This window comes from Lampetra fluviatilis, unplaced genomic scaffold (genome assembly GCF_964198595.1).
Source record: "Lampetra fluviatilis unplaced genomic scaffold, kcLamFluv1.1 SCAFFOLD_979, whole genome shotgun sequence".
In the NCBI taxonomy this organism is placed as follows: domain Eukaryota; kingdom Metazoa; phylum Chordata; class Hyperoartia; order Petromyzontiformes; family Petromyzontidae; genus Lampetra; species Lampetra fluviatilis.
Genome location: NW_027621088.1, coordinates 3,753 through 30,000, shown reverse-complemented (window position 1 = coordinate 30,000; position 26,248 = coordinate 3,753). Strand labels below are relative to the sequence as shown.

Sequence of the window (26,248 nt, the reverse complement as noted above, 5' to 3'; positions counted from 1 at the left end):
CTCACCCACCCACCAACTCACCCACCCACCCACTCACCCACTCACTCACCCACCCACCCACTCACCCACCCACCCACTCACCCACCCACTCACCCACCCACCCACCCACTCACCCACTCACTCACCCACCCACCCACTCACCCACCCACCAACTCACCCACTCACCCACCCACCAACTCACCCACCCACCCACTCACCCACTCACTCACCCACCCACTCACCCACCCACCCACTCACCCACCCACTCACCCACCACACTAATGATGATGATGATGATTCACGGCTTCCGTTCCATTGGCGACTTTAATCGCCCCGCCAATCATCAATCAACAGCAGCTCATTTGCATAATCACCGCCTCCGTCAACAATTAACTAACTCCCCAGGGGACACGTGGCCAATTTCACGGTGACGTCACCGCACACTCAGTCGACGCGCGGGTGACGTCATCGTCCCAGTCGTCGACACGCGAGTGACGTCACTCGCAGCTGATTGGCAGGTTGAGTGACGTCACGCACCGGCTAATTGCATGGGGATGACCTCATCGCATTTAAGCCCATGGGAGAGTGACGTCATCCGATTAGTTGCCCGGGAGTGACGTCACCGCATGGCGTGTGGGGGAGAGTGACGTCACCGCTTGGAGTGTGGGGGAGAGTGACGTCACCGCATGGCGTGTGGGGGAGAGTGACGTCACCGCATGGCGTGTGGGGGAGAGTGACGTCACCGCATGGCGTGTGGGAAAGAGTGACGTCACCGCATGGCGTGTGGGCGAGTGACGTCACTCGGTCAATTGGACGGGAATGACGTCACCGCATCGCAACAATTTTTTGATGGTTGTTGCGGTTGTTGTGGTGGTTGTTGTGGTGGTGGTTGTTGTTGTGGTTGTTGTGGTTGTTGTGGTGGTTGTTGTGGTTGTTGTTGTTGTGGTTGTTGTTGTTGTGGTTGTTGTTGTTGTGGTGGTGGTTGTGGTGGTTGCGGTGGTTGTTGTTGTTGTGGTGGTTGTTGTGGTTGTTGTTGTGGTTGTGGTGGTTGTTGTTGTTGTTGTGGTGGTTGTTGTGGTTGTTGTTGTTGTGGTGGTTGTTGTGGTTGTTGTTGTGGTTGTGGTGGTTGTTGTGGTTGTTGTTGTTGTGGTGGTTGTTGTGGTTGTTGTTGTTGTGGTTGTTGTGGTGGTTGTTGTTGTGGTTGTGGTGGTTGTTGTGCTACAGGTGGAGTGTGTGAGCTCCTCCGCTTGGCTCCGCTCGGTAAAACTTGGCCTGCCCACTGTAGTGCTCCTGTAGCAACAACCACAACAACCACAACAACCACAACCACTATCAACAACCACAACAACTATCAACAACCATAACAACCACAACATCTATCAACAACAACAACCACAACAACAACCACAACAACCACAACAACTATCAACAACCACAACAACTATCAACAACCATAACAACAACCACAACAACCACAACAACTACTATCAACAACAACAACCACAACAACTACTATCAACAACAACCACAACAACAACAACCACAACAACTACTATCAACAACAACCACAACAACTATCAACAACTATCAACAACAACCACAACAACTACTATCAACAACAACAACCACCCACCACGTTGCTACGGCCATTTTTACGGCTGCCGTTGCTATGGCTACCGTTGCCACGGCTACTACGGTTGCTACGAGTGCCGTTGCTACGACTCCTACGGTTTCCTTTGCTACGGCCCCGTTGCTACGGCTACTACGGCTGCCATTACTACGGCTGCCGTTGCTATAGGTACCGTTGCTACGGCTACTACGGCTGCCGTTGCTATAGGTACTGTTGCTATGGCTACTACGGCTGCCGTTACTACGGCTGCCATTGCTATAGGTACCGTTGCTACGCCTACTACGGCTGCCGTTACTACGGCTGCTATTGCTATAGGTACCGTTGCTATGGCTACTACGGCTGCCGTTACTACGGCTGCCGTTGCTATAGGTACCGTTGCTACGGCTACTACGGCTGCTGTTGCTATGGCTACTGCGGTTGCCATTGCTACGGCTACCACGGCTGCTGTTGCTATGGCTACTGCTGTTGCTATGGCTACTACGGCTGCCATTGCTACGGCTACCACGGCTGCTCTTGCTATGGCTACTACGGCTGCTGTTGCTACGGCTACCACGGCTGCTGTTGCCACGGCTACTACGGCTGCTGTTGGTATGGCTACTACGGCTGCTGTTGCTATGGCTACTACGGCTGCTGTTGCTATGGCTACTACAGCTGCTGTTGCTATGGCTACTGCGGCTGCTGTTGCTATGGCTACTACTACTGCTGTTGCTATGGCTACTACGGGTGCTGTTGCTATGGCTACTGCGGCTGCTGTTGCTATGGCTACTACTACTGCTGTTGCTATGGCTACTACGGCTGCTGTTGCTATGGCTACTACGGCTGCTGTTGCTATGGCTACTACGGCTGCTGTTGCTATGGCTACTGCGGCTGCTGTTGCTATGGCTACTACTACTGCTGTTGCTATGGCTACTACGGCTGCTGTTGCTATGGCTACTACGGCTGCTGTTGCTATGGCTACTACGGCTGCTGTTGCTATCTATGGCTACTGCGGCTGCTGTTGCTATGGCTACTACTACTGCTGTTGCTATGGCTACTACGGCTGTTGCTATGGCTACTACGGCTGCTGTTGCTATGGCTACTACGGCTGCTGTTGCTATGGCTACTACGGCTGCTGTTGCTATGGCTACTGCGGCTGCTGTTGCTATGGCTACTACTACTGCTGTTGCTATGGCTACTACGGCTGCTGTTGCTATGGCTACTACGGCTGCTGTTGCTATGGCTACTACGGCTGCTGTTGCTATGGCTACTGCGGCTGCTGTTGCCACGGCTACTACGGCTGCTGTTGCTATGGCTACTGCGGCTGCTGTTGCTATGGCTACCACGGCTGCTCTTGCTATGGCTACTACGGCTGCTGTTGCTACGGCTACCACGGCTGCTGTTGCCACGGCTACTACGGCTGCTGTTGCTATGGCTACTGCGGCTGCTGTTGCTACGGCTACCACGGCTGCTGTTGCCACGGCTACTACGGCTGCTGTTGCTATGGCTACTACGGCTGCTGTTGCTATGGCTACTACGGCTGCTGTTGCTATGGCTACTACGGCTGCTGTTGCTATGGCTACTACGGCTGCTGTTGCTATGGCTACTGCGGCTGCTGTTGCCACGGCTACTACGGCTGCTATTGCTATGGCTACTGCGGCTGCTGTTGCTACGGCTACCACGGCTGCTGTTGCCACGGCTACTACGGCTGCTGTTGCTATGGCTACTACGGCTGCTGTTGCTATGGCTACTACGGCTGCTGTTGCTATGGCTACTACGGCTGCTGTTGCTATGGCTACTACGGCTGCTGTTGCTATGGCTACCGCGGCTGCTGTTGCCACGGCTACTACGGCTGCTGTTGCTATGGCTACTGCGGCTGCTGTTGCTACGGCTACCACGGCTGCTCTTGCCACGGCTACTACGGCTGCTGTTGCTATGGCTACTGCGGCTGCTGTTGCTATGGCTACTACGGCTGCTGTTGCTGTGGCTACTACGGCTGCTGTTGCTATGGCTACTACGGCTGCTCTTGCTACGGCTACTACGGCTGCTGTTGCTATGGCTACTACGGCTGCTGTTGCTATGGCTACTGCGGCTGCTGTTGCTATGGCTACTACGGCTGCTGTTGCTATGGCTACTACAGCTGCTGTTGCTATGGCTACTACGGCTGCTCTTGCTACGGCTACTACGGCTGCTGTTGCTATGGCTACTGCGGCTGCTGTTGCTATGGCTACTACGGCTGCTGTTGCTATGGCTACTACGGCTGCTGTTGCCACGGCTACTACGGCTGCTGTTGCTATGGCTACTACGGCTGCTGTTGCTATGGCTACTACGGCTGCTGTTGCTATGGCTACTACGGCTGCTGTTGCTATGGCTACTGCGGCTGCTGTTGCTATGGCTGCTACTACTGCTGTTGCTATGGCTACTACGGCTGCTGTTGCTACAGCTGCTGTTGCTATGGCTGCCGTTGCTACGGTTGCTACGGCCGCCGTTGCCACGGCCGCCGCGGTCGCCACGGTTACCTGCACGTGCCGCACGAGGCCTTGGAGGTTCTCCTCCTCCTCCTGGCGAGTGTCTCCGGTCACCATGGCGACGACGCAACCCCCGAAGCCTCCGCCTGTGATGCGCGCCCCCAGCACACCGGGACAGGCGGAGGACAGGCGCACCAGCTGGTCCGCCTCGGGGCAGCTCACCTCGTAGTCGTCGCTGTGGCAACCGTCGCCACGGAGACGAGAAATTTAATGCGGCGCTAGCGTCGCCACGACAACCATCACCATGACAAATGTCACCACGGCAACAACCGTCACCACGACAACCGTCACCACAACAACCGTCACTGTAGCAACAACCACCACAACGCCAACAACCGTCACCACGACAACCGTCACCACGACAAATGTCACCACGGCAACAACCGTCACCACGACAACTGTCACCACGACAACCATCACCGCAGCAACAACCGTCACCACAACAACCGTCACTGTAGCAACAACCACCACAACGCCAACAACCGTCACCACGACAACCGTCACCACGACAAATGTCACCACGGCAACAACCGTCACCACGACAACCGCCACCACGACAACCATCGCCGAGGCACGGCGACGGCCAGTTACCGCGGCGACGGGGGCCTGCAGTTACCGTGGCGACGTGTGCGTCCGTTACCGTAGCGACGCGTGGCTCTCGGCCATGAGCTGCCCGACTTTGACGAAGTCTCGTTCACGAAGAGCCGCGACCGTGACGTCCACCCTCCGCATCTCGGTCAACACGTGCCTCACCCTCCTCACCAGCCGCTCACCCAGACGCTCACCCAGCCCTGGGTGGGTGGGTGAGTGGGTGAGTGGGTGAGTGGGTGGGTGAGTGGGTGAGTGGGTGGGTGGGTGAGTGAGTGGGTGGGTGAGTGGGTGAGTGGGTGGGTGAGTGGGTGAGTGGGTGGGTGAGTGGGTGAGTGGGTGAGTGGGTGGGTGAGTGGGTGGGTGGGTGAGTGGGTGGGTGAGTGGGTGGGTGAGTGGGTGAGTGACGTCCACCCTCCGCATCTCGGTCAACACGTGCGTCACCCTCCTCACCAGCCGCTCACCCAGACGCTCACCCAGCCCTGGGTGGGTGGGTGAGTGGGTGAGTGGGTGAGTGGGTGGGTGAGTGAGTGAGTGAGTGAGTGGGTGGGTGAGTGAGTGAGTGGGTGAGTGGGTGGGTGGGTGAGTGGGTGGGTGGGTGGGTGAGTGGGTGAGTGAGTGAGTGGGTGGGTGGGTGAGTGGGTGGGTGAGTGAGTGGGTGAGTGGGTGGGTGGGTGGGTGAGTGGGTGAGTGGGTGGGTGAGTGGGTGAGTGGGTGAGTGGGTGGGTGAGTGACGTCCACCCTCCGCATCTCGGTCAACACGTGCCTCACCCTCCTCACCAGCCGCTCACCCAGACGCTCACCCAGCCCTGGGTGGGTGAGTGGGTGGGTGGGTGAGTGGGTGGGTGAGTGGGTGGGTGAGTGGGTGGGTGAGTGAGTGAGTGGGTGGGTGAGTGGGTGGGTGGGTGAGTGGGTGAGTGGGTGAGTGGGTGGGTGAGTGGGTGAGTGGGTGGGTGAGTGAGTGAGTGGGTGGGTGAGTGGGTGAGTGGGTGAGTGGGTGGGTGAGTGGGTGAGTGGGTGGGTGAGTGAGTGAGTGGGTGGGTGAGTGGGTGGGTGGGTGAGTGGGTGAGTGGGTGAGTGGGTGGGTGAGTGGGTGAGTGGGTGGGTGAGTGAGTGAGTGGGTGGGTGGGTGAGTGGGTGGGTGAGTGGGTGAGTGGGTGGGTGAGTGGGTGAGTGGGTGGGTGAGTGGGTGAGTGGGTGGGTGAGTGAGTGAGTGGGTGGGTGAGTGGGTGGGTGGGTGAGTGGGTGAGTGGGTGAGTGGGTGGGTGAGTGGGTGAGTGGGTGGGTGGGTGAGTGAGTGAGTGGGTGGGTGAGTGGGTGGGTGGGTGAGTGGGTGAGTGGGTGAGTGGGTGGGTGAGTGGGTGAGTGGGTGGGTGAGTGAGTGAGTGGGTGGGTGGGTGGGTGGGTGAGTGGGTGGGTGAGTGGGTGGGTGGGTGAGTGGGTGGGTGGGTGAGTGAGTGAGTGGGTGAGTGGGTGGGTGGGTGAGTGGGTGGGTGGGTGGGTGGGTGAGTGGGTGAGTGGGTGGGTGAGTGGGTGAGTGGGTGACGTCCACCCTCCGCATCTCGGTCAACACGTGCCTCACCCTCCTCACCAGCCGCTCACCCAGACGCTCACCCAGCCCTGGGTGGGTGGGTGGGTGAGTGGGTGGGTGAGTGGGTGGGTGAGTGGGTGGGTGAGTGAGTGAGTGGGTGGGTGAGTGGGTGAGTGGGTGGGTGGGTGAGTGGGTGGGTGAGTGGGTGGGTGAGTGGGTGGGTGAGTGGGTGGGTGAGTGAGTGAGTGAGTGGGTGGGTGAGTGGGTGAGTGGGTGAGTGGGTGGGTGAGTGGGTGAGTGGGTGGGTGAGTGGGTGGGTGGGTGAGTGAGTGAGTGAGTGGGTGAGTGGGTGAGTGGGTAGGTGAGTGGGCGGGTGGGTGAGTGGGTGGGTGAGTGGGTGAGTGGGTGGGTAGGTGAGTGAGTGAGTGAGTTGGTGGGTGAGTGAGTGGGTGAGTGGGTGAGTGGGTGGGTGAGTGGGTGAGTGGGTGGGTGAGTGGGTGAGTGGGTGGGTGAGTGAGTGAGTGGGTGGGTGAGTGGGTGGGTGGGTGAGTGGGTGAGTGGGTGAGTGGGTGGGTGAGTGGGTGAGTGGGTGGGTGAGTGAGTGAGTGGGTGGGTGAGTGGGTGGGTGGGTGAGTGGGTGAGTGGGTGAGTGGGTGGGTGAGTGGGTGAGTGGGTGGGTGAGTGAGTGAGTGGGTGGGTGGGTGGGTGGGTGAGTGGGTGGGTGAGTGGGTGGGTGGGTGAGTGGGTGGGTGAGTGAGTGAGTGGGTGAGTGGGTGGGTGGGTGAGTGGGTGGGTGGGTGGGTGGGTGAGTGGGTGAGTGGGTGGGTGAGTGGGTGAGTGGGTGACGTCCACCCTCCGCATCTCGGTCAACACGTGCCTCACCCTCCTCACCAGCCGCTCACCCAGACGCTCACCCAGCCCTGGGTGGGTGGGTGGGTGAGTGGGTGGGTGAGTGGGTGGGTGAGTGGGTGGGTGAGTGAGTGAGTGGGTGGGTGAGTGGGTGAGTGGGTGGGTGGGTGAGTGGGTGGGTGAGTGGGTGGGTGAGTGGGTGGGTGAGTGGGTGGGTGAGTGAGTGAGTGAGTGGGTGGGTGAGTGGGTGAGTGGGTGAGTGGGTGGGTGAGTGGGTGAGTGGGTGGGTGAGTGAGTGAGTGGGTGGGTGAGTGGGTGAGTGGGTGAGTGGGTGGGTGAGTGGGTGAGTGGGTGGGGTGAGTGAGTGAGTGACGTCCACCCTCCGCATCTCGGTCAACACGTGCCTCACCCTCCTCACCAGCCGCTCACCCAGACGCTCACCCAGCCCTGGGTGGGTGAGTGGGTGGGTGGGTGAGTGGGTGGGTGAGTGGGTGGGTGGGTGGGTGAGTGGGTGGGTGAGTGGATGAGTGAGTGGGTGGGTGAGTGGGTGAGTGGGTGAGTGGGTGGGTGGGTGAGTGGGTGAGTGGGTGGGTGGGTGAGTGGGTGAGTGGGTGGGTGGGTGAGTGGGTGAGTGGGTGAGTGGGTGGGTGGGTGAGTGGGTGGGTGGGTGAGTGGGTGAGTGGGTGAGTGGGTGGGTGGGTGGGTGAGTGAGTGGGTGAGTGGGTGAGTGGGTGGGTGGGTGGGTGAGTGGGTGGGTGAGTGGGTGGGTGGGTGGGTGGGTGAGTGGGTGAGTGGGTGAGTGGGTGGGTGGGTGAGTGGGTGGGTGAGTGAGTGGGTGGGTGAGTGAGTGAGTGACGTCCACCCTCCGCATCTCGGTCAACACGTGCCTCACCCTCCTCTCCAGCCGCTCACCCAGACGCTCACCCAGCCCTGGGTGAGTGGGTGGGTGAGTGGGTGGGTGGGTGAGTGGGTGGGTGGGTGAGTGGGTGGGTGGGTGAGTGGGTGGGTGGGTGGGTGGGTGAGTGGGTGGGTGGGTGAGTGGGTGGGTGGGTGGGTGAGTGGGTGGGTGGGTGAGTGGGTGGGTGGGTGGGTGAGTGGGTGGGTGAGTGGGTGAGTGAGTGGGTGGGTGAGTGGGTGGGTGGGTGAGTGGGTGAGTGGGTGGGTGGGTGAGTGGGTGGGTGGGTGAGTGGGTGGGTGGGTGAGTGGGTGGGTGAGTGGGTGAGTGGGTGGGTGGGTGAGTGGGTGGGTGAGTGGGTCAGTGGGTGGGTGAGTGGGTGGGTGAGTGGGTGAGTGGGTGGGTGGATGAGTGGGTGGGTGGGTGGGTGAGTGGGTGGGTGAGTGGGTGAGTGGGTGAGTGGGTGGGTGAGTGGGTGGGTGGGTGAGTGGGTGGGTGGGTGGGTGAGTGGGTGGGTGGGTGGGTGGGTGGGTGAGTGGGTGGGTGGGTGAGTGGGTGAGTGGGTGGGTGAGTGGGTGGGTGGGTGGGTGAGTGGGTGGGTGAGTGGGTCAGTGGGTGGGTGAGTGGGTGGGTGAGTGGGTGAATGGGTGGGTGGGTGAGTGGGTGGGTGGGTGGGTGAGTGGGTGGGTGAGTGGGTGAGTGGGTGGGTGAGTGGGTGGGTGGGTGAGTGGGTGGGTGGGTGAGTGGGTGGGTGAGTGGGTGGGTGGGTGGGTGAGTGGGTGGGTGGGTGAGTGGGTGAGTGAGTGGGTAGGTGGGTGAGTGGGTGAGTGAGTGGGTGGGTGGGTGAGTGAGTGGGTGGGTGGGTGAGTGGGTGGGTGAGTGGGTGGGTGAGTGAGTGAGTGGGTGGGTGAGTGGGTGAGTGGGTGAGTGGGTGAGTGGGTGGGTGGGTGAGTGGGTGGGTGAGTGGGTGGGTGAGTGGGTGGGTGAGTGGGTGGGTGAGTGAGTGAGTGGGTGGGTGAGTGGGTGAGTGGGTGAGTGGGTGGGTGAGTGGGTGAGTGGGTGGGTGAGTGAGTGAGTGGGTGGGTGAGTGGGTGAGTGGGTGAGTGGGTGGGTGAGTGGGTGAGTGGGTGGGTGAGTGAGTGAGTGACGTCCACCCTCCGCATCTCGGTCAACACGTGCCTCACCCTCCTCACCAGCCGCTCACCCAGACGCTCACCCAGCCCTGGGTGGGTGAGTGGGTGGGTGGGTGAGTGGGTGGGTGAGTGGGTGGGTGGGTGGGTGAGTGGGTGGGTGAGTGGATGAGTGAGTGGGTGGGTGAGTGGGTGAGTGGGTGAGTGGGTGGGTGGGTGAGTGGGTGAGTGGGTGGGTGGGTGAGTGGGTGAGTGGGTGGGTGGGTGAGTGGGTGAGTGGGTGAGTGGGTGGGTGGGTGAGTGGGTGGGTGGGTGAGTGGGTGAGTGGGTGAGTGGGTGGGTGGGTGGGTGAGTGAGTGGGTGAGTGGGTGAGTGGGTGGGTGGGTGGGTGAGTGGGTGGGTGAGTGGGTGGGTGGGTGGGTGGGTGAGTGGGTGAGTGGGTGAGTGGGTGGGTGGGTGAGTGGGTGGGTGAGTGAGTGGGTGGGTGAGTGAGTGAGTGACGTCCACCCTCCGCATCTCGGTCAACACGTGCCTCACCCTCCTCTCCAGCCGCTCACCCAGACGCTCACCCAGCCCTGGGTGAGTGGGTGGGTGAGTGGGTGGGTGGGTGAGTGGGTGGGTGGGTGAGTGGGTGGGTGGGTGAGTGGGTGGGTGGGTGGGTGAGTGGGTGGGTGGGTGAGTGGGTGGGTGGGTGGGTGAGTGGGTGGGTGGGTGAGTGGGTGGGTGGGTGGGTGAGTGGGTGGGTGAGTGGGTGAGTGAGTGGGTGGGTGAGTGGGTGGGTGGGTGAGTGGGTGAGTGGGTGGGTGGGTGAGTGGGTGGGTGGGTGGGTGAGTGGGTGGGTGGGTGAGTGGGTGGGTGAGTGGGTGAGTGGGTGGGTGGGTGGGTGAGTGGGTGGGTGAGTGGGTCAGTGGGTGGGTGAGTGGGTGGGTGAGTGGGTGAGTGGGTGGGTGGATGAGTGGGTGGGTGGGTGGGTGAGTGGGTGGGTGAGTGGGTGAGTGGGTGAGTGGGTGGGTGAGTGGGTGGGTGGGTGAGTGGGTGGGTGGGTGGGTGAGTGGGTGGGTGGGTGGGTGGGTGAGTGGGTGGGTGGGTGAGTGGGTGAGTGGGTGGGTGAGTGGGTGGGTGGGTGGGTGAGTGGGTGGGTGAGTGGGTCAGTGGGTGGGTGAGTGGGTGGGTGAGTGGGTGAGTGGGTGGGTGGGTGAGTGGGTGGGTGGGTGGGTGAGTGGGTGGGTGAGTGGGTGAGTGGGTGGGTGAGTGGGTGGGTGGGTGAGTGGGTGGGTGGGTGAGTGGGTGGGTGAGTGGGTGGGTGGGTGGGTGAGTGGGTGGGTGGGTGAGTGGGTGAGTGAGTGGGTAGGTGGGTGAGTGGGTGAGTGAGTGGGTGGGTGGGTGAGTGGGTGGGTGGGTGAGTGGGTGGGTGAGTGGGTGGGTGAGTGGGTGGGTGGGTGGGTGAGTGGGTGGGTGGGTGGGTGAGTGGGTGGGTGGGTGAGTGGGTGGGTGGGTGAGTGGGTGGGTGGGTGGGTGAGTGGGTGGGTGGGTGGGTGAGTGGGTGAGTGGGTGAGTGGGTGGGTGGGTGAGTGGGTGGGTGGGTGAGTGGGTGGGTGAGTGAGTGGGTGGGTGAGTGGGTGGGTGGGTGGGTGAGTGGGTGGGTGGGTGGGTGGGTGAGTGGGTGGGTGGGTGAGTGGGTGGGTGGGTGGGTGAGTGGGTGGGTGGGTGGGTGAGTGGGTGGGTGGGTGGGTGAGTGGGTGAGTGGGTGGGTGAGTGGGTGGGTGGGTGAGTGGGTGGGTGAGTGGGTGAGTGGGTGGGTGGGTGAGTGGGTGGGTGAGTGGGTCAGTGGGTGGGTGAGTGGGTGGGTGAGTGGGTGAGTGGGTGGGTGGGTGAGTGGGTGGGTGGGTGGGTGGGTGGGTGAGTGGGTGGGTGAGTGGGTGAGTGGGTGGGTGAGTGGGTGGGTGGGTGGGTGGGTGGGTGAGTGGGTGGGTGGGTGGGTGGGTGAGTGGGTGGGTGGGTGAGTGGGTGAGTGGGTGGGTGGGTGAGTGGGTGGGTGAGTGGGTGGGTGGGTGGGTGGGTGGGTGAGTGAGTGGGTGGGTGGGTGGGTGAGTGGGTGAGTGGGTGGGTGGGTGAGTGGGTGGGTGGGTGGGTGGGTGGGTGAGTGGGTGGGTGGGTGGGTGAGTGGGTGAGTGAGTGGGTGAGTGGGTGGGTGGGTGAGTGAGTGGGTGGGTCGGTGAGTGAGTGGGTGGGTGAGTGGGTGGGTGGGTGAGTGGGTGGGTGAGTGAGTGGGTGAGTGGGTGGGTGGGTGGGTGGGTGGGTGAGTGGGTGGGTGGGTGGGTGAGTGGGTGGGTGGGTGAGTGGGTGAGTGAGTGGGTGAGTGGGTGGGTGGGTGGGTGGGTGGGTGGGTGGGTGAGTGGGTGGGTGGGTGAGTGGGTGGGTGGGTGGGTGGGTGAGTGAGTGGGTGAGTGGGTGGGTGGGTGGGTGGGTGAGTGGGTGGGTGGGTGGGTGAGTGAGTGGGTGGGTGAGTGGGTGAGTGGGTGGGTGGGTGGGTGGGTGAGTGAGTGGGTGAGTGGGTGGGTGAGTGGGAGGGTGAGTGGGTGAGTGGGTGAGTGAGTGAGTGAGTGGCTGAACGCGAGTGGCTGAGCGTGAGTGAGTGGCTGAGTGAGTGAGTGAGTGGCTGAACACGAGTGATGGTGAGTGGGTGAGTGGGTGAGTGACTGAGTGAGTGAGTGAGTGACTGACTGAGTGACTGGGTGAGTGGCTGGGTGAGTGATGGTGAGTGTCCTCACCCTCCAGCATGGCGAGCGTGGCGTCCCTGAGGCTGCTCACCCCGAGTAAGGCGGCTCCCTCACAGCACTGTGCTCTCCTCACCGCGTACTCACCACTGGTGAGCGCGTGACGGACCCCCGTGTCCATCACCAGCAGGCTCACCACACCGCTCACCTCCACAGCTACAGCCTGCAGAGAGCTGGTGGGTGGGGGGTGGGTGGGTGAGTGGGTGACTGAATGACTGACTGAGAGAGTGACTGACTGACTGACTGAGTGACTGAGTGAGTGACTGAGTGAGTGACTGACTGACTGAGTGACTGAGTGAGTGACTGAGTGGGTGGGTGAGTGGGTGGGTGGGTGAGTGGGGGGTGAGTGAGTGGGTGGGTGGGTGAGTGGGGGGGTGGGTGGGTAGGTGAGTGGGTGGGTGGGTGGGGGGGTGGGTGGGGGGGTGGGTGAGTGGGGGGTGAGTGGGTGGGTGGGTGAGTGGGGGGTGAGTGGGGGGTGGGTGAGTGGGTAAGTGAGTGGGTAAGTGAGTGGGTAAGTGAGTGGGGGGTAAGTGAGTGGGTGAGTGAGTGGGTGGGTGGGTGAGTGGGTGGGTGAGTGGGTGGGTGGGTGAGTGGGTGGGTGAGTGAGTGGGTGAGTGGGTGAGTGGGTGGGTGAGTGGGTGGGTGAGTGGGTGGGTGAGTGGGTGGGTGAGTGGGTGGGTGAGTGGGTGGGTGAGTGGGTGGGTGGGTGAGTGGGTGAGTGAGTGGGTGGGTGAGTGCGTGAGTGGGTGGGTGGGTGGGTGGGGGGGTGGGTGAGTGGGTGGGTGAGTGGGTGGGTGAGTGGGTGGGTGGGTGAGTGAGTGGGTGGGTGGGTGGGGGGGTGAGTGACTGGGTGACTGAATGACTGAGTGAGTGACTGACTGAGTGACTGAGTGAGTGACTGAGTGAGTGACTGACTGACTGAGTGACTGAGTGGGTGGGTGGGTGGGTGAGTGAGCGCGTGACGGACCCCCGTGTCCATCACCAGCAGGCTCACCACACCGCTCACCTCCACAGCTACAGCCTGCAGCGAACTGGTGGGTGGGTGGGTGAGTGGGGGGGTGGGTGGGGGGGTGAGTGGGTGGGTGCGTGGGGGGGGTGGGTGGGGGGGTGGGTGGGGGGGTGAGTGACTGGGTGACTGAATGACTGACTGAGAGAGTGACTGACTGACTGACTGAGTGACTGAGTGAGTGACTTACTGACTGAGTGACTGAGTGAGTGACTGAGTGGGTGGGTGAGTGGGTGGGTGAGTGGGTGGGTGAGTGGGTGGGTGGGTGGGTGAGTGAGTGGGTGAGTGGGTGGGTGAGTGGGTGGGTGGGTGGGTGAGTGAGTGGGTGAGTGAGTGAGTGAGTGGGTGGGTGAGTGGGTGGGTGGGTGAGTGGGTGGGTGAGTGGGTGGGTGAGGGTGAGTGGGTGGGTGGGTGAGTGGGTGAATAGGTGGGTGGGTGGGTGGGTGAGTGGGTGGGTGGGTGAGTGGGTGGGTGGGTGGGTGAGTGGGGGGGTGGGTGGGTGGGTGAGTGAGTAGATGGGTGAGTGTCTAAAGCACAGCAAGTTGGCACAGTAGGGGGCACAGGTGGTGCATCAGCCAGTCATCTCGGTCATCTCGGTCAGTCGACCCGTGGCACCTGCTGGGTCTGTCACGTGACCTCCTGCTCATGCACCTAGCCTGGCACAGCAGTCGACCCGTGGCACCTGCTGGGTCTGTCACGTGACCTCCTGCTCATGCACCTAGCCTGGCACAGCAGTCAACCCATGGCACCTGCTGGGTCTGCCCCGTGACCTCCTGCCAGCGGGCGTTCGACACTTCACGTGGCAGCCTCAAGGTGCACTTGGCCTGGCACAAGCGTCGTGGTGACGTCACCGCCACTTAGTGGCGAATGGCGGTTGTTGTTGTTGTTGTGGATGGTGATGGTGATGTCGCTGATGATGGTGGTGATGGTGGTGATGGTGGTGATGGTGGTGGTGATGGTGATGGAGATGGTGATGTTGATGGTGGTGATGTTGATGATGGTGATGTTGATGGTGGTAATGGTGGTGATGTTGGTGATGTTGATGATGGTGATGTTGATGGTGATGATGGTGGTGATGTTGATGATGGTGATGGTGGTGATGATGATGTTGATGGTGGTGATGTTGATGGTGGTGATGGTGGTGATGTTGATGATGGTGATGTTGATGGTGGTGATGTTGATGGTGATGATGGTGATGGTGGTGATGATGATATTGATAGTGGTGATGTTGATGATGTTGATGGTGGTGATGTTGATGGTGATGGTGGTGATGTTGATGGTGATGATGGTGATGGTGGTGATGGTGATGTTGATGGTGGTGATGTTGATGGTGATGTTGATGGTGGTGATGGTGGTGATGTTGATGATGGTGATGTTGATGGTGGTGATGTTGATGGTGATGATGGTGATGGTGGTGATGATGATATTGATAGTGGTGATGTTGATGATGTTGATGGTGGTGATGTTGATGGTGATGGTGGTGATGTTGATGGTGATGATGGTGATGGTGGTGATGGTGATGTTGATGGTGGTGATGGTGGTGATGTTGATGATGGTGATGTTGATGGTGGTGATGTTGATGGTGATGATGTTGATGGTGGTGATGTTGATGTTGATGGTGGTGATGGTGGTGATGTTGATGATGGTGGTGATGTTGATGTTGATGATGGTGGTGATGTTGATGTTGATGATGAAGATGTTGATGGTGATGTTAATGTTGATGTTGTTGTTGTTGTTGATGTTGTTGCTTTTGTTGTTGTTACCGGCAGTCGATGTGCAGGGCGTGTCCAGGCCTCGCCATGAAGCTCACGAACTGGTCCATGACTCCGCACGGCACTCCGGCAAACTCAGCCTCAGCACGCTGGCAGATGGACGCTCGCTCCGTCAGCGTGAGAGACTCCGCGTCTGTGGTGGAGAGACAGTGGGTGAGTGGGTGGGTGAGTGGGTGGGTGAGTGGGTGGGTGGGTGGGTGAGTGGGTGGGTGGGTGAGTGGGTGGGTGAGTGGGTGAGTGCGTGGGTGAGTGAGTGGCACGCTGGCAGATGGTGGCTCGCTCCGTCAGCGTGAGAGACTCCGCGTCTGTGGTGGAGAGACAGTGGGTGAGTGGGTGGGTGAGTGGGTGGGTGAGTGGGTGGGTGGGTGGGTGAGTGGGTGGGTGGGTGAGTGGGTGGGTGAGTGGGTGAGTGCGTGGGTGAGTGAGTGGCACGCTGGCAGATGGTGGCTCGCTCCGTCAGCGTGAGAGACTCCGCGTCTGTGGTGGAGAGACAGTGGGTGAGTGGGTGAGTGGGTGAGTGGGTGGGTGAGTGAGTGGGTGAGTGAGTGGGTGAGTGGGTGAGTGGGTGAGTGAGTGAGTGGGTGAGTGAGTGGGTGAGGGGGTGAGTGGGTGAGTGGGTGAGTGGGTGGGTGGGTGGGTGAGTGAGTGGGTGAGTGGGTGAGTGGGTGAGTGGGTGAGTGGGTGGGTGAGTGGGTGGGTGGGTGAGTGGGTGGGTGAGTGGGTGAGTGAGTGGGTGAGTGAGTGGGTGGGTGGGTGAGTGAGTGAGTGGGTGAGTGGGTGAGTGGGTGGGTGAGTGGGTGGGTGGGTGAGTGGGTGGGTGAGTGGGTGAGTGGGTGGGTGAGTGAGTGGGTGGGTGGGTGAGTGGGTGAGTGGGTGGGTGAGTGGGTGAGTGGGTGGGTGGGTGAGTGGGTGGGTGAGTGAGTGGGTGGGTGAGTGAGTGAGTGGGTGGGTGGGTGGGTGAGTGGGTGGGTGAGTGAGTGGGTGGGTGGGTGAGTGGGTGGGTGGGTGGGTGGGTGAGTGGGTGGGTGGGTGGGTGAGTGGGTGGGTGAGTGAGTGAGTGGGTGAGTGGGTGAGTGGGTGGGTGAGTGGGTGGGTGGGTGGGTGAGTGGGTGGGTGAGTGGGTGAGTGGGTGGGTGAGTGAGTGGGTGGGTGGGTGAGTGGGTGAGTGGGTGGGTGAGTGGGTGAGTGGGTGGGTGGGTGGGTGGGTGGGTGAGTGGGTGGGTGAGTGAGTGGGTGGGTGGGTGAGTGAGTGGGTGGGTGGGTGGGTGAGTGAGTGAGTGGGTGGGTGGGTGGGTGGGTGAGTGAGTGAGTGGGTGGGTGGGTGGGTGAGTGGGTGGGTGGGTGAGTGAGTGGGTGGGTGGGTGGGTGGGTGGGTGAGTGGGTGGGTGAGTGGGTGAGTGGGTGAGTGGGTGGGTGGGTGGGTGAGTGAGTGAGTGGGTGAGTGAGTGGGTGGGTGAGTGGGTGAGTGGGTGGGTGGGTGGGTGGGTGAGTGAGTGGGTGGGTGAGTCGGTGAGTGGGTGAGTGGGTGGGTGGGTGGGTGGGTGAGTGGGTGGGTGGGTGGGTGGGTGAGTGAGTGGGTGGGTGAGTGGGTGAGTGGGTGAGTGGGTGGGTGGGTGAGTGGGTGGGTGAGTGAGTGAGTGGGTGGGTGAGTGGTGAGTGAGTGAGTGAGTGGGTGGGTGGGTGGGTGGGTGGGTGAGTGAGTGGGTGAGTGAGTGGGTGAGTGGGTGGGTGGGTGAGTGGGTGGGTGTGTGGGTGGGTGTGTGAGTGGTGGGTGGGTGAGTGGTGAGTGAGTGGGTGGGTGGGTGGGTGAGTGAGTGGGTGAGTGAGTGGGTGAGTGGGTGGGTGAGTGAGTTAGTGGGTGAGTGGGTGGGTGGGTGAGTGAGTGGGTGGGTGAGTGGGTGAGTGGGTGGGTGAGTGGGTGGGTGAGTGAGTGGGTGGGTGGTGAGTGAGTGAGTGGGTGGGTGAGTGAGTGGGTGAGTGAGTGGGTGAGTGGGTGGGTGGGTGAGTGGGTGGGTGAGTGAGTGAGTGGGTGGGTGAGTGGTGGGTGGGTGGGTGAGTGAGTGAGTGAGTGGGTGGGTGGGTGAGTGAGTGGGTGGGTGAGTGAGTGGGTGAGTGAGTGGGTGGGTGGGTGGGTGAGTGGGTGGGTGAGTGGTGAGTGGGTGGGTGGGTGAGTGGGTGGGTGGGTGAGTGAGTGAGTGAGTGGGTGGGTGGGTGAGTGGGTAGGTGAGTGAGTGAGTGAGTGGGTGGGTGGGTGAGTGAGTGGGTGGGTGGGTGAGTGAGTGAGTGGGTGAGTGGGTGAGTGGGTGGGTGGGTGAGTGAGTGAGTGGGTGAGTGGGGGGTGAGTGGGTGAGTGGGTGGGTGAGTGAGTGAGTGAGTGGGTGAGTGGGTGGGTGAGTGAGTGAGTGAGTGAGTGGGTGAGTGGTGAGTGAGTGAGTGAGTGGGTGAGTGGGTGAGTGGGTGAGTGAGTGGGTGGGTGAGTGAGTGGGTGGGTGGGTGAGTGGGTGGGTGAGTGGGTGAGTGGGTGGGTGAGTGAGTGAGTGAGTGGGTGAGTGAGTGAGTGAGTGGGTGAGTGGGTGGGTGAGTGGGTGAGTGAGTGGGTGAGTGGGTGAGTGGGTGGGTGGGTGAGTGAGTGAGTGAGTGGGTGGGTGAGTGAGTGGGTGGGTGGGTGAGTGAGTGGGTGAGTCACTCACTGAGTGAGTGACTCACTGAGTGACTCACTGGGTGACTCACTGGGTGACTCACCAGGACACAGACCCTGCAGGAGGCTGTACGTGAGTGAGTGTCTGTGTGAGTGACTCACTGACTGGGTGACTCACTGAGTGACTTACTGAGTGACTCACTGAGTGACTCACTGGGTGACTCACCAGGACACAGAGCCTGCAGGAGGCTGTACGTGAGTGAGTGAGTGACTCACTGAGTGACTCACTGAGTGACTGGGTGACTCACTGGGTGACTGACTGGGTGACTCACTGGGTGACTCACCAGGACACAGACCCTGCAGGAGGCTGTACGCGGGAGTGTCTGTGTGAGTGAGTGAGTGTCTGTGTGAGTGAGTGAGTGACTCACTGACTGGGTGACTCACTCACTGGGTGACTCACTGACTGGGTGACTCACTGGGTGACTCACTGGGTGACTCACTGGGTGACTCACCAGGACACAGGCCCTGCAGGAGGCTGTACGCGTGAGTGTCTGTGTGAGTGAGTGAGTGACTCACTGACTGGGTGACTCACTCACTGGGTGACTCACTGACTGGGTGACTCACTGGGTGACTCACTGGGTGACTCACCAGGACACAGGCCCTGCAAGAGGCTGTACGCGTGAGTGTCTGTGTGAGTGAGTGAGTGTCTGTGTGAGTGAGTGAGTGACTCACTGACTGGGTGACTCACTGACTGGGTGACTCACTGGGTGACTCATGGGGTGACTCACCAGGACACAGACCCTGTAGGAGGCTGTACGCGTGAGTGTCTGTGTGAGTGCGTGAGTGTCTGTGTGAGTGAGTGAGTGAGTGACTCACTGACTGGGTGACTCACTCACTGGGTGACTCACTGACTGGGTGACTCACTGGGTGACTCACTGGGTGACTCACCAGGACACAGGCCCTGCAGGAGGCTGTACGCGTGAGTGTCTGTGTGAGTGAGTGAGTGAGTGACTCACTGACTGGGTGACTCACTCACTGGGTGACTCACTGACTGGGTGACTCACTGGGTGACTCACTGGGTGACTCACCAGGACACAGACCCTGTAGGAGGCTGTACGCGTGAGTGTCTGTGTGAGTGCGTGAGTGTCTGTGTGAGTGAGTGAGTGAGTGACTCACTGACTGGGTGACTCACTCACTGGGTGACTCACTGACTGGGTGACTCACTGGGTGACTCACTGGGTGACTCACCAGGACACAGGCCCTGCAGGAGGCTGTACGCGTGAGTGTCTGTGTGAGTGAGTGAGTGAGTGACTCACTGACTGGGTGACTCACTCACTGGGTGACTCACTGACTGGGTGACTCACTGGGTGACTCACTGGGTGACTCACTGGGTGACTCACTGGGTGACTCACCAGGACACAGGCCCTGCAGGAGGCTGTACGCGTGAGTGTCTGTGTGAGTGAGTGAGTGACTCACTGACTGGGTGACTCACTCACTGGGTGACTCACTGACTGGGTGACTCACTGGGTGACTCACTGGGTGACTCACTTGGGTGACTCACTGGGTGACTCACCAGGACACAGGCCCTGCAGGAGGCTGTACGCGTGAGTGTCTGTGTGAGTGAGTGAGTGAGTGACTCACTGACTGGGTGACTCACTGACTGGGTGACTCACTGGGTGACTCACTGGGTGACTCACTGGGTGACTCACTGGGTGACTCACCAGGACACAGGCCCTGCAGGAAGCTGTACGCGTGAGTGTCTGTGTGAGTGAGTGAGTGACTCACTGACAGGGTGACTCACTCACTGGGTGACTCACTGACTGGGTGACTCACTGGGTGACTCACTGGGTGACTCACTGGGTGACTCACTGGGTGACTCACCAGGACACAGGCCCTGCAAGAAGCTGTAAGTGGCGACTTCCAAGGCGGCGGAGCTGGACAGGCCCGAGCCCAACGGGACGGAGCTGATGACCACCGCACAGAACCCTGGGAGGGGTCTGACTAAGCCACAACAACAACAACAACATCAACAACATCAACAACATCAACAACATCAACAACAACAACATCAACAACAACAACATCAACATCAACAACATCAACAACAACATCAACATCAACTAGTCACCCAGTCAGTCACTCACTCAGTCAGTCACTCACTCAGTCACTCACTCACTCAGTCACTCACTCAGTCACTCACTCACTCACTCAGTCAGTCAGTCACTCACTCAGTCACTCACTCACTCAGTCACTCACTCACTCAGTCACTCACTCAGTCACTCACTCAGTCACTCACTCACTCAGTCAGTCAGTCACTCACTCAGTCACTCACTCACCCAGTCAGTCACTCAGTCAGTCAGTCACTCAGTCAGTCACTCACTCACTCACTCACACACTCACTCAGTCAATCACTCACTCAGTCACTCACTCACCCAGTCAGTCAGTCACTCACTCACTCAGTCACTCACTCACCCAGTCAGTCACTCACTCAGTCACTCACTCACCCAGTCACTCACTCAGTCACTCACTCAGTCAATCATTCACTCAGTCACTCACCCACTCACTCACTCAGTCACTCGCTCAGTCACTCACTCACCCAGTCAGTCACTCAGTCACTCACTCACTCAGTCACTTACTCACTCACTCAGTCACTCACTCACTCAGTCACTCACTCACCCAGTCAGTCACTCACTCAGTCAGTCACTCACTCAGTCACTCACTCAGTCAATCATTCACTTAGTCACTCAGTCAGTCAGTCACTCACTCAGTCATTCACTCACTCACTCAGCCACTCACTCAGCCACTCACTCACTCAGTCACTCACCCAGTCAGTCAGTCACTCACTCAGTCACTCACTCAGTCACTCAGTCACTCACTCGGTCACTCACTCACTCACTCAGTCAGTCACTCACTCACTCAATCACTCACCCACTCACTCACTCACTCAATCACTCACTCACTCACTCACCCAGTCAGTCACTCACTCACTCAGTCACTCACTCACCCAGTCAGTCACTCACTCACTCACTCAGTCACTCACTCACTCAGTTAGTCACTCACTCACCCAGTCAGTCACTCAGTCACTCACTCACCCAGTCAGTCACTCACTCACTCAGTCACTCACTCACCCAGTCAGTCACTCACTCACTCAGTCACTCACTCACCCAGTCAGTCACTCACTCACTCACTCAGTCACTCACTCACCCAGTCAGTCAGTCACTCACTCACTCAGTCACTCACTCACCCAGTCAGTCACTCACTCAGTCACTCACTCACCCAGTCACTCACTCAGTCACTCACTCAGTCAATCATTCACTCAGTCACTCACCCACTCACTCACTCACTCACTCACTCAGTCACTCGCTCAGTCACTCACTCACCCAGTCAGTCACTCAGTCACTCACTCACTCAGTCACTTACTCACTCACTCAGTCACTCACTCAATCAATCACTCAGTCACTCACTCACCCAGTCAGTCACTCACTCAGTCAGTCACTCACTCAGTCACTCACTCAGTCACTCACTCAGTCAATCATTCACTTAGTCACTCAGTCAGTCAGTCACTCACTCAGTCACTCACTCACTCAGCCACTCACTCAGCCACTCACTCACTCAGTCACTCACCCAGTCAGTCAGTCACTCACTCAGTCACTCACTCAGTCACTCACTCACTCACTCAGTCAGTCACTCACTCACTCAATCACTCACCCACTCACTCACTCAATCACTCACTCACTCACTCACCCAGTCAGTCACTCACTCACTCAGTCACTCACTCAGTCACTCACTCACTCAGTTAGTCACTCACTCACTCACTCAGTCACTCACTCACTCACTCAGTGACTAAAACTGCATGGCAACCACTCCTCCCTCTGGTTACCATGACACCCCAACCGCCCACCCCTCCCCCCCCCCCGGTTACCGTGGTAACCTGCCCCCCCCTCCCCCCCGGTTGCCATGGTTACCTGGGTACCCCTGCACGACCCCCTTCACGTAGTTGGCCCAGTGCGGCCCCTCCCCCCCGGGGGTCAGGGGTCGCGAGGGGGTGGGCACCAGGAAGGAGGCCTCCGATTGGCCGATGCCGGTCGCCATGGAGACCACGGTCACCGAGTCGTCTCCTGATTGGCCGCCCACCATCACCGTCACCAGGGGCAACGCCTGGGGGGGGGGGGGGGGTGGTGGTGACGGTGGTGGTGGTTGTGGTGGTGGTGGTTTTGGTGGTTGTGGTGGTGGTTGTGGCGGTTGTGGCGGTGGTGGTAGTTGTGGCGGTGGTTGTGGTGATGGTGTGGTGGTTGTGGTGGTGGTAGTTGTGGTGGTGGTGATGGCGGTGGTGGTAGTAGTAGTGGTGGTCGTAGTGATGGTAGTAGTAGTGGTAGTGACGTCACAAGTGTGACGTCACTAATGTGACGTCACCGCTCCTCCCAGCTCTGGCGACCTACAGCAGGCAGCACCCCGCCCAGGTTGTAGTCGATGTGGTCCCCCATGAGGTTCACTCTCCCCGGAGCGACCCCCGCCACGCTCACAGTGACGCGCGGAAAGAGCTCCACAAACTTGAGCACAGCCAGCCGCACCAACTCATCACGACCTGGCACGGGGGGGGGGGAGACGTCACAGCGGGTAAGACATCCAGTCGTTCAGTCGTTCATTCATTCATTCATTTAGTCAGTTATTCATTCACTCACTCATTCAGTCACTCATTCAGTCACTCACTCATTCAGTCACTCATCTACTCACTCAGTCATTCACTCACCCACTCACTCACCCACCCACCCACCCACTCACCCACCCACCCACCCACTCACCCACCCACCCACTCACTCACCCACCCACCCACCCACTCACCCACTCACCCACTCACTCACCAACTCATCACGACCTGGCACGGTGGGGGGGGGGAGACGTCACAGCGGGTACGACACCCAGTCGTTCAGTCGTTCATTCAGTCATTCATTCAGTCATTCATTTAGTCAGTCATTCAGTCAGTCAGTCAGTCAGTCATTCATTCACTCACTCACCCACCCACTCACCCACCCACTCACTCACTCACCCACTCACACACTCACTCACCCACTCACCCACTCACCCACCCACCCACTCACCCACCCACCCACTCACCCACCCACTCACCCACCCACTCACCCACCCACTCACCCACTCACCCCCTCACTCACCCACCCACCCACCCACTCACCCACCCACCCACTCACCCACCCACCCACTCACCCACTCACCCACCCACCCACTCACCCACTCACCCCCTCACTCACCCACCCACCCACTCACCCACTCACCCACTCACCCCCTCACTCACCCACCCACCCACCCACTCACCCACTCACCCCCTCACTCACCCACCCACCCACCCACTCACTCACCCACCCACTCACTAACCCACCCACCCACTCACCCACCCACCCACTCACCCACTCACCCCCTCACTCACCCACCCACCCATCCACTCACCCACTCACCCACTCACTCACTCACCAACTCATCACGACCTGGCACGGGGGGGGGGGGAGACGTCACAGCGGGTAAGACACCCAGTCGTTCAGTCGTTCATTCAGTCATTCATTCATTTAGTCATTCAGTTAGTCAGTCAGTCAGTCACTCACTCACTCACCCACTCACTCACCAACTCATCACGACCTGGCACGGGGGGGGGGGGGGAGACGTCACAGCGGGTAAGACACCCAGTCGTTCAGTCGTTCATTCAGTCATTCATTCATTTAGTCATTCAGTTAGTCAGTCAGTCAGTCACTCACTCACTCACTCACCCACTCACTCACCAACTCATCACGACCTGGCACGGGGGGGGGGGGAGATGTCACAGCGGGTAAGACACCCAGTCGTTCAGTCGTTCAGTCATTCATTCATTCAGTCATTCATTTAGTCATTCAGTCAGTCATTCATTCAGTCATTCATTCAGTCATTCAGTCAGTCAGTCATTAATTCACTCACTCACTCACTCACCCACCCACTCACCCACTCACCCACCCACTCACCCACCCACTCACCCACCCACTCACCCACTCACCCACCCACCCACTCACCCACCCACCCACTCACTCACCCACCCACCCACTCACTCACCCACCCACTCACTCACTCACCCACCCACCCACCCACTCATTCACTTACCCACTCACCCACCCACTCACTCACCCACCCACTCATCTAATCACCCACCCACTCATTCATTCATTCACTCACCTCACCCACCCACTCACTCACCCACCCACTCACTCACTCACTCACCCACTCACCCACCCACTCACTCACCCACTCACTCACCCACCCACTTACTCACTCACTCACTCACCCACCCACCCACTCACCCACCCACCCACCCACTCACTCACCCACCCACCCACCCACTCACTCACCCACTCACCCACTCACTCACTCACCCACTCACCCACCCACCCACTCACTCACACCACCCACTCACCCACCCACCCACTCACCCACTCACCCACCCACTCACTCACACCACCCACTCACCCACTCACCCACCCACCCACCCACTGACCCACTCACCCACCCACTCACTCACCCACTCACTCACTCACTCACCAGCAGACTCACCCACCCACTCACTCACCCACCCACCAGCTCACTCACCTACTCACCAGATCACTCACCCATCCACTCACTCACCCACTCACTCACCAACTCACCAGCTCACTCACTCATCCACCCACTCACCAGCTCACTCACTCATCCACCCACTCACCAGCTCACTCACTCATCCACCCACTCACCCACCTACTCACCCACTCACTCACCAACTCTCTCACTCACCCACCTACTCACCCACTCACTCACCAACTCTCTCACTCACCCACCAGCTCACTCACCCACCTACTCACCCACTCACCAACTCTCTCACTCACTCACCAGCTCACTCACCCACTCTCTCACTCACTCACTCACCAGCTCACTCACTCACCCACCCACTCACTCACCCACCCACTCACCCACTCTCTCACACACCCACTGACCACTCACTCACCTACTCACCCACTCACTCACCACTCACTCACCAACTCTCTCACCCACCCACTCACCACTCACTCACCCACTCACTCACCACTCACTCACCAACTCTCTCACCCACCCACTCACTCACCCACCTACTCACCCACTCACTCACCAACTCACTCACTCACTCACCCACTCACCAACTCACCAACTCACTCACTCACTCACCCACCTACTCACTCACCAACTCACCAGCTCACTCACCCACTCACTCACCCACCTACTCACTCACCAACTCACTCACCACTCTCTCACTCACACACTCACCCACTCTCTCACTCACCAGCTCACTCACCCACCAACTCACCAGCTCACTCACACACTCACCCACTCAACAACCTCATCACCCACTCACCCACTCACTCACCTACTCACCCACTCACTCACCAACTCACTCACTCACCCACTCACCAACTCACCAGCTCACTCACCCACTCTCTCACTCACTCACTCACCCACCTACTAACTCACCAACTCACCAGCTCACTCACCCACCCACTCACTCACCAACTCTCTCACTCACTCACCAACTCACCCACTCTCTCACTCACCCACTCACCCACCTACTCACTCACCAACTCACCAGCTCACTCACCCACTCACTCACCCACCTACTCACTCACCAACTCACTCACCCACTCTCTCACTCACCCACTCACTCACTCACCAACTCACCAGCTCACTCACCCACTCTCTCACTCACCAGCTCATTCACCCACCAACTCACCAGCTCACTCACCAACTCACCAGCTCACTCACCAACTCACTCACTCACCCACTCACCAACTCACCAGCTCACTCACCCACTCACTCACTCACCAACTAACCAGCTCACTCACACACTCACCCACTCAACAACCTCATCACCCACTCACTCACCAACTCTCTCACTCACTCACCCACTCACCCACCCACTCACTCACCCACCCACTCACTCACTCACCAACTCACCAGCTCACTCACCCACTCACTCACCAACTCACTCACCCACTCACTCACCCACTCACTCACCCACTCACTCACCCACCCACTCACCCACTCACCAACTCACCAGCTCACTCACCCACTCACCGATTGTGGCTTCCATCATTCACGCAGCCGGACACACGGAAGTGTGACGTCACGGCCACCGGATATCCGGTCCAAGGCCGATCAACCCATTCACTCACCCACCCACCCAATCACTATGAGACATCTCCTTTACCAGTGGCAAAATATGGTAGTAGGTTTTTGCCCTTTCAGTGAGTGAGTGGGTGAGTGAGTGGGTGGGTGAGTGAATGAGTGAGTGAGTGAATGAGTGGGTGGGTGAGTGGGTGGGTGGGTGAGTGAGTGGGTGGGTGAGTGAATGAGTGGGTGATTGGATGGGTGAGTGAATTAGTGGGTGAGTTATTGGATGGGTGAGTGAATGAGTGGGTGGGTGAGGGAATGAGTGGGTGATTGGATGGGTGAGTGAGTGAATTAGTGGGTGAGTGGGTGGGTGAGTGAATGAGTGGGTGGGTGAGGGAATGAGTGGGTGATTGGATGGGTGAGTGAATTAGTGGGTGAGTTATTGGATGGGTGAGTGAATGAGTGGGTGGGTGAGTGAATGAGTGGGTGATTGGATGGGTGAGTGAGTGAATTAGTGGGTGAGTTATTGGATGGGTGGGTGAATGAGTGGGTGGGTGAGTGAATGAGTGGGTGATTGGATGGGTGAGTGAATTAGTGGGTGAGTTATTGGATGGGTGAGTGAATGAGTGGGTGGGTGAGTGAATGAGTGGGTGATTGGATGGGTGAGTGAATTAGTGGGTGAGTTATTGGATGGGTGAGTGAATGAGTGGGTGGGTGAGGGAATGAGTGGGTGATTGGATGGGTGAGTGAATTAGTGGGTGAGTTATTGGATGGGTGAGTGAATGAGTGGGTGGGTGA

At 59.5% G+C, this 26,248-nt stretch overlaps 1 protein-coding gene across 3 annotated transcripts; it reads right to left on the bottom strand.

Annotated features, from left to right (window-relative positions):
- Positions 1 to 243: 243 nt before the first annotated feature.
- On the bottom strand, positions 244 to 25,481 carry GALK1 (galactokinase 1). 3 transcript variants are annotated; one of them, XM_078885179.1, is made up of 9 exons: positions 25,415 to 25,480; positions 21,739 to 21,884; positions 21,265 to 21,457; positions 19,181 to 19,300; positions 14,653 to 14,794; positions 11,878 to 12,056; positions 4,754 to 4,904; positions 4,105 to 4,288; positions 244 to 1,269 (listed from the first exon to the last, which is right to left on the bottom strand). In XM_078885179.1, the coding sequence occupies exons 1-9, from the start codon at positions 25,431 to 25,433 to the stop codon at positions 1,198 to 1,200; spliced, it is 1,206 nt and encodes a 401-aa protein (XP_078741305.1). In that variant the 5' UTR covers positions 25,434 to 25,480; the 3' UTR covers positions 244 to 1,197. The 3 variants fall into 3 exon arrangements, with proteins under 3 accessions (XP_078741305.1, XP_078741306.1, XP_078741307.1); XM_078885180.1 differs by having other exon boundaries at positions 25,407 to 25,438; XM_078885181.1 differs by lacking the exon at positions 4,754 to 4,904 and having other exon boundaries at positions 4,105 to 4,199; positions 25,415 to 25,481.
- Positions 25,482 to 26,248: the final 767 nt, after the last annotated feature.